This window comes from Triticum urartu, unplaced genomic scaffold (genome assembly GCF_003073215.2).
Source record: "Triticum urartu cultivar G1812 unplaced genomic scaffold, Tu2.1 TuUngrouped_contig_489, whole genome shotgun sequence".
NCBI classification, from domain to species: Eukaryota; Viridiplantae; Streptophyta; class Magnoliopsida; order Poales; family Poaceae; genus Triticum; species Triticum urartu.
The window spans coordinates 6675-14954 of NW_024115516.1; the positions used below are offsets into that span (position 1 = coordinate 6675).

The 8280-nt window shown below is 51.8% G+C and overlaps 1 protein-coding gene across 1 annotated transcript; it reads left to right on the forward strand.

Annotated features, from left to right (window-relative positions):
* The first annotated feature begins 6068 nt into the window (after positions 1-6068).
* LOC125528459 lies at positions 6069-6906 on the forward strand. The gene has a single exon (XM_048692932.1). The coding sequence runs from the start codon at positions 6225-6227 to the stop codon at positions 6639-6641; it is 417 nt and encodes a 138-aa protein (XP_048548889.1). The 5' UTR covers positions 6069-6224; the 3' UTR covers positions 6642-6906.
* The last annotated feature ends 1374 nt before the right edge of the window (positions 6907-8280 follow it).

Here is an 8280-nt window from a genome sequence, read left to right on the forward strand (position 1 = left end):
TTGCGTTCGGCCCGGCCGGATTTGTTGTGTCCGGAGTGAAGATCATTGTCACATGACGTAGGGCGCCTGCGCGATCTGTAGATCGATCTTGTTTGTCTTGCCTTATCCTCCAGTATGTCTCGCAGGTCGGGCGCATTTTCTCGTGCCTTAGTTGAGCGGCGTCGGGGCATGGCTTGGGTGGAGGGCCGAGAGGCCTCTCTGTCGCGGCCGCGAGGTGGCCGGTCTGCCATGTCATGCGCTGGTGATGTAGGTGCTTCCTCCTCTGATCGGGGTAGCGGCCTGCGCTTCGGGTAACACTTGGAGGGGCGTTCGAGTTCATACTCTTCGGCCGCAAGGACTTCAGTCCATCTGTCAGCTAGCAAATCTTGGGCAGCTCTAAGCTGTTGCTGCTTTTTCTTGAGGCTGCTTGCCGTGGCTAAAAGCCTGTGTTTAAAACGCTCTTGTTCGGCGGGGTCTGATGGTATGACGAATTCGTCGTCATCGAGGCTTGCCTCGTCTTCGGAGGGAGGCGTATAGTTATCATCCTCGACCTCTCGGTCTGCCGCTTTCACATGAGGGCTGGCTTCTCCATCTTCCTGTGCCGAATCTGGCTGAGGTGGGTGTTCTTCGGCGCTATCCGGGGTAGTATTATCTCCTGTGCCGGAATCACCGTTTTTGCTTTGGCGGGATTTAGAGCGGCGCCGCTGACGCCGGCGCTTTGGCTGTTTCCTGGGGGCGTCATCCCCCACTGTTCCATCGCCATCTCCATCTTTTGGAGTATCCACCATATATATGTCATATGACGAGGTGGCCTTCCAGCGCCCTACAGGTACTGGTTCCTGTTCGTCTCCTACATCGTCGTCCATGCCGTCGATGTCTTCGGAGCTGAAGTCAAGCATGTCGGTTAGATTGTCGACAGTGGCTACAAAGTGGGTGGTGGGTGGGCTTTGAATTTCCTCATCGCCTGTATCCCACCCTCGCTGACCGTAGTCCGGCCAGGGCTCTCCTGATAAAGAGAGAGACTTAAGAGAATTCAGGATGTCGCAAAAAGGCGAACGCTGAAAGATGTCTGCGGCGGTGAACTCCATTATCGGCGCCCAATCGGATTTGATTGGCAGGGGCGCGGGGGGTTCGGAGTCTGGGGAGGAGTCCGGATCCTCGGAGTCACGGGTCGTGCAGAGTGCGGGGCTAGCGTTCGGCTCGACCGCTTTCGGGATCGCAGCCCCCGAGGTGACGTCCAACCGCTCATCCTCGATTGGCGCAATAGGCTCCGAGTTAGGGGTCGAAACCGATGCGTGTGTGGCCTCCAGGACACTGTCCGGGGGCAGAGCTAGATCATGCCCCTCGAGATAGTGCGGCGCGCTTGGCCGTGGCTCGAGCCCGTCGAAGATCAAGTCTCCGCGGATGTCAGCCGTGTAGTTTAAGCTTCCAAACCTGACTTGATGGCCAGGGGCGTAGCTTTCGATCTGCTCCAGGTGGCCGAGCGAATTGGCCCGCAGAGCGAAGCCGCCAAAGACGAAGATCTGTCCAGGGAGAAAAGTCTCACCCTGGACCGTATCGTTGTTGATGATCAAAGGAGCCATCGGGCCTAAAGGCGACGACACAGAGGAACCCTCAATGAAAGCACCAATGTCGGTGTCAAAACTGGCGGATCTCGGGTAGGGGGTCCCGAACTGTGCGTCTAGCCCGGATGGTAACAGGAGGCAGGGAACACGATGTTTTACCCAGGTTCGGGCCCTCTTGATGGAGGTAAAACCCTACATCATGCTTGATTAATATTGATGATATGGGTAGTACAAGAGTAGATCTACCACGAGATCAAGGAGGCTAAACCCTAGAAGCTAGCCTATGGTATGATTGTTGTATATGGAGTTGATCGCCTACGGACTACAACCCTCCGGTTTATATAGACACCGGATAGGGTTAGGGTTACACAGAGTCGGTTACAATGGTAGGAGATCTTGAATATCCGCATCGCCAAGCTTGCCTTCCACGCCAAGGAAAGTCCCATCCGGACACGGGACGAAGTCTTCAATCTTGTATCTTCATAGTCCGGGAGTCCGGCTGAAGGTATAGTCCGGCTACCCGAACACCCCCTAATCCAGGACTCCCTCAATCACTAAGGCAAAGTGAGTACAAGGGTGCTCCTCGAGCTATATGCTGGAGGTAGGAGAAGGCAAGGCTAGCTTTCTCCTTCCTATATCTCTGGTCTAGTTCTAATGGGTCCGAACCCTTTGCATGGGTGCCCCAGGGGGTTTATATAGGCCTACCCCCCAGGGGTACAAGGGTAATATGACTAGGCGCAGGCCCAGCCGTCAGTCTCTTCGGCCGCCGACTTCTCCGCCGACTGCTGGGGCCCGCCGATTGGGGGGCCCCGCCGACTGGTCTGGTACGGAGCCGACAGGCCGTGCCCGCCGCTTGGGGGTCTTGCCAACTGCTGATCACTGTAGCCGCGCTTCTAATGATGCAGGCTTGGTCGAAGGATCATGGCTACAGCACCGCCGTCATGGAGGGCGATTACTGTAGCCACTCCCTGTCTTGTCTGGTTAATGGCGCGTGGGGCCCGTGGGATGAGCAGGCCGACTCCCATCGGGTCCGATTGGTAGGGCTCTTCGCTGTCTTCTGGACTCTCGCTGACTGGTAGGGCCCGTCGTCCTTGGGCCGTATAGACAGGCCGTCGTGGGAGCAGGACTCCGCCTGCCTGTGATGATGTCAGGGCTGGCATGGCAATAGTGCCGCGCCGGGCGGGGCTCGTCGTTGGTACAGTGCACTGTGGCCGCGCCAGCCCTTAGGAAGGGGAGGGGATGGGCTTGACTGTAGCCATCCCCTGTCCCGTCCCCCTTGATGTGGGTACGGGCTTCGAAGGGGCCGCGGGCCGACTCCTCGGAGTCGGCTTCTCTGGAAGCCGCCTGGAAGGAGTCGGCTTGTCTCGACCTCGCCTTCTGGACTCGGCCGTCTACGGGTAGCCGGCTATTTCTCCAGCCGGCTTCCAGAAGGCGGCTCTTTAACTTGGCATCCTAAGGGGCGCGGTCAGCCCCGCTGTCTTGAAAAGTTATGGGCGTCGGGTTAGCCTACCCGTGGCCCATTACTCCGACAAGGATGATAGGTTACGGAACAAGTAAAGAGACTTGCCGGTAACGAGATTGAAGTAGGTATGGAGATACTGACGATCGAATCTCGGGCAAGTAACATACCGATGACAAAGGGAATTACATATGTTGTCATAAGGTTCGACTGATAAAGATCTTCTTCGAATATGTAGGAGCCAATATGGGCATCCAGATTCCGCTATTGGTTATTGACCGGAGAGGTGTCTCGGTCATGTCTACATAGTTCTCGAACCCGTAGGGTCCTCACGCTTAACGTTCGTTGACGATATAGTATTATATGAGTTATGTATGTTGGTGACTAAATGTTGTTCGGAGTCCCGAATGAGATCACAGACATGACGAGGAGCTCCGGAATGGTCCTGAGGTAAAGATTCATATATTGGATGATATGGTTAGGCCATGGGGTCAGGCCCACAGGGCTATAGGTCGGTGCAAAAGATAGTTTTGCGGAGGTGAGAGGCCAAACACCGGAGACCCTGGCGTCTGGCCCTGGGCCAGACACCGAGGCCCATGGCGTCTGGGCCAGACGCCAAGGATTGTGGCGTTTGGTCCTGGAATCCGAGTGGGACTCTTGCCTTCCAGGCAAAACCGACTTTGAGGAGGCTTTTACTCCAAGTTTCGACCCCAGGGCTCAACATATAAATAGAGGGGCAGAGCTAGCACCCAAGACACATCAAGAAACACCAATCCGTGCGCCGGCAACTCCGTCCCCTCTAATTTATCCTCTGTCATAGTTTTCGTAGTGCTTAGGCGAAGCCCTGCGGAGATTGTTCTTCATCAACACCGTCATCACGCCGTCGTGCTACAGGAACTCATCTACTACTTCTCCCCTCTTGCTGGATCAAGAAGGCGAGGACGCCATCGAGCTGAACGTGTGCTGAACGCGGAGGTGCCATACGTTCGGTACTTGATCGAGACGGATCGTGAAGGTGTACGACTACATCAACCGCGTTGATAAACGCTTTCGCTTTCGGTCTACGAGGATACGTAGACACACTCTCCCCTCTCGTTGCTATGCATCTCCTTGATAGATCTTGCATGATCGTAGGAATTTTTTTTGAAATACTACGTTACCCAACAGTGGGTCCTGAGCTGTTGGTCTCGCCTAAATGGTAGCAGGAAGTAGAGAAAGACGATGTTTATCCAGGTTTGGGCCCTCTCGAAGAGGTAAAACCCTACGTCATGCTCTTGTTATATTGATTGTGATAAGGTACAAAGTACATGATGATCTACCTCGAGATTGTATGAATGAGTTTTAATTTGCCTCTTCAGACTAAACCCCTCAAGCACAAAGGGTATCTAGGGTTACAAGTATGTTGGCTACACCTCCCTCCACCGTAGGTTTGTCTTTGGTGGATTCGCTGGATCCGGCCTTCGTTCGTATATATCTGTGTGTGCGCGAGAGTTGGACCCTTTCGATCTTCGCTTTTGTTCCTCGGCCGTGTTTACTGTTTTGGTGCGCTGGTCCTTTTGAGGCCTTAGTACGATGACTTCCTCACTGTCTACTATAATAATGTTTGCATGGCTCTGATGAGGGAGGGACGATGACTGCAACGCACCTTTGGCTTGCTCTAGTATTTATAGTCGTCATTAGCTGGTCAATGGACATGTATATTTTTTTTTACTTCTGATGTTTTTAAATTTTTACACTATCTTAACAGTTGATGAATAGATCGAAATTTTTCTCGAAAAAAGAACTAAAGAAGGACTTAACATTTTGGAACATAGCAAAGCAACATGTGATTTTTTTTCTACGAAGCAACTTGTGATTTGATGGTTAATAGGATAGTGGTATCCACAGCCCAATAGAACTCAAGTTCTAGGCTTGACATCAATACTCGCATTTTCCTGTATTTATTCCGACCTTTTGATAATGCGCATTTAGTGAGAAGAGACGTTCCTGTCGACTACGAAGAAGTCAGTGTCGACTTCCTCAATCTTAAGATGATGTGCGACTCAGTCTCTCAGAGATGTTCATACAGACAGGATGTGCGTACATGCGTTTATAGAGATGAATGTATTACATCCGTTTTTAAATATAAGTCTTTTAGATATTTGAATATGAACTACATATAGATATTTGAATATGAACTACATGTATTTTAAAATGTAAATTCATTCATTTGCTTCGTATGTAGTTCATACTTCCTCCATTTCAAAATATAGTGCGCCCGCGTTTTCCGAGGTCAAACTTTGACCATAAATTTAACAAACGAGACCGACTGTGGCAGGAGAAAAAACTACATAATTAAAAACTTCTTTTGAATACGAATTCACTGATATAACTTTTGCTCCCGCTGCAATCGGTCTTGCTAGTTAAATTTACGGTCAAAGTTGAAGCACGGGGATAGACGAAACACTACATTGTGGAATGGAGGGAGTATTAGAATCTTAAAAAAAAAGACTTTTAGGAAGGGGGGAGGGAGTATGTGCGTATGAAGCGTCTACGGAGCGTGTGTGTGTAACGTGTTAAACAAAACATTTTGGAACATAGGAAGAATAGTGTGTTGCTAGTCCTCGGCCCTACCGAGTACCTGGTCGATTACCCACCACGTGAAGTGCGGTGAGATGACGTGGCAGCTATATACCCCTCCCAGTTATCTCGTCCACAGAAATAGCACACGAATCTCATTAGCATTTGCGCGCCGGCAGCCATCTTTCGCATAGCCCCTCAAAGTTATACTCGTACATAGTTCTACATACGCGTACTAATTTCTACTGCTGCCTATTCTACAAAATGGAACTTTTGGCAGTGTCTTTATGTGGAGAGATTTGCTAATCGTGTCCCACGGGATGTGACTGACATCCAGTAAAAGAAAAAAAAATCTTGAACAGCAACTGACATCGAAAGTGGAGCACTACGCTTAGCCTGCACTCAACGAAAAACAAAGTACGCTCAGCCCCCTTGGGTTTCTTGTAATTCTGCAAGCACCCCGGTCGAAGTCGGTTTCGTAGTGCCCAGTCACGGCGCAGAAATATCACACGATTAACCTTAGCCCAACAAAATAAAAATGAAAATTAGAGTGGGAGAGAGGCAGAGAGGCACACGAAATTAACCGGAGCCCAACCCAACCCACGCCGGGCGCGACCTAGGAAGCAAACCACCGGCCAGGCCACAACCGCCGTCCGCCGGGCATGGAACAGGCCCTCCGCGACCAGGCGCCGGCCAGGGCGGCGGGGCGCAGGCCGACGCGGTTCACGGCTCTGGAGCTCGCGGCGGCCGAGCAGCTCCTTCACCTCAGCGAGAGCAGCTGCTCCTCGGGCGCCGCCTTCACGCCGCTAGGATCGGGGATCGCCGCGTCGGCGGCCTGCTCCTCCTCCTCGCCACGCTCCGTCAACGCTGCGCCCGCCGCAACCGCGCGCGACCCCGTCGTGGGCATCGGCGCGGATCGCGAGGAGGAGGACGACGAGCAGGAGCTGGGCGGGAGGCCGCGGGTGAGCAGGAGGTACCGCTCGGTAGCGGAGTTGTACGACGCTACGGATCCTGCTGGAGCGCGGCGGAGGAAGGGCAAGGCCGTCGCCGGCGGCACAACGGCGGAGAGGAGGAAGTAGAAAGAGATCAGGGGGTCACTCTTGCCTGTAATTATGGGCTGTTGTTAGCAGGGACTAGTAGCCTGGTGTAGAGAACGAAGAGAAGCTTTGCTTCTGCTTCTGCTTCTTCTCCGGTGTACGTATGTGTATCGCATAGATCAAGAAATAGTGATCTTCTCTTCACAAGAGGAGTCACAAGGGTAGTTAGTTAGGAGCTTAATCAGGTGTAAATTATTATGCATCGAGCTAGTCTTGAATAAACCAGGATGAATACCTTGTGCTTGGATCGATTTGCAGGCAGCAGAGACTCCATTGAATCTACGTACTTTCATCTGAATTACAACAACTGTAGTGATTTATCACGGAGCCTTTTCTCCCCCTTGGTGATTTTTAACATTGTACTGTACTGTAGTGATTTATCACGGCGCTTTTAGACTTGAAATGGAATCTGATTTGTTCTTGCTTGGTGGTTTTTAGAAGAGCCAGCCGAGGGCGTCTATTCCACCGATTCAATCTTCTACGTATTACTAGTACAAACGATCAGCTTTCCAATGGGCGAAATGACGGCAGGCCGTACGACGAAACGAGTAGCTAGCTCCGGGCGTATACAGCCTGATCGAGGTCGGCGTCCAGGAGGCAGGACATGGCAGACGTTGGTGTTCGTCCCGAGCGACTGCAGCACACCAAGCCATCCATGCCTAGTGGAAAACTGGGTATCACCGTTCGATCCTCCACCGTCCACAGTTCTTCCACACCAAGTCGTCCGCATCGTAGTTCCACAATCTCAAAGCGCTTAAGGGTCATTCAGGAAGGTAGCCAGAAAGACAAACATAGGCTACGAGGGGTTCGGTCTGGATGAAATTGGGGCGGCAAGCCCATCAATCCAAATCCCACGAAAAAAATGACCAAGCTAACGATCGATCTACGTGTGCTGTGAACGGGATTGCGAGGGGGGAAAAAGGCGGCTGAACTGCATCAGAAACAGATGCATGGTATGAGATGTAGTACTCCAGTCCAGTAGTGTTGAAATTGTGTCGAATATAGTGTATAAGGTAGGTTACAATTGGACTTGTAGTTGTATTGTGTTTACATAGGATATGTAGTCGTGTCCTAATAGGACACTTGTATCCTAGGCCTCTCATATATAGCGGGGGTAGACACACGATGTAACCTATGCCAAAATAATAGCACCGGAATGCATGGGAAGCCGGCGGCATGTGCCGGTGTCCAGGGCGACCGGGTGCGGTATTATAACGGTGTCATGGGAAAGAGCGCTCATAGTCAGGCCCCGGGGATGTAGCCATATCGGTGAACCTCGTTAACAAATCTCGGTGTCGTGCTCGTGTGATTGTTTGGTTCTCGGATGATCAACGGTATGCCTCAAATTTATTCTAACAAGTGGTATCATGAGCTAGGTTGTTCGGAGGCTGCAGATCATTGATCAAGAGGAGGAAAGAGCGGAGTGAAAGAATTCATCAAATCGGTGGTCGTGCAACGACCGGAAAAATCGATGTGCGGCGAGATGCTCCGTTCGTTTAGCAGTCGGAGGAACCGTTCGTGCGGAAGCTGTTCGCGTGGGATTGGATCGGCTGATGGTCTCTTGGATTTGTTCGATCTGGCGATCTCAGCGGCAGCACATTAGAGGCGGCTCTCGGCGAAT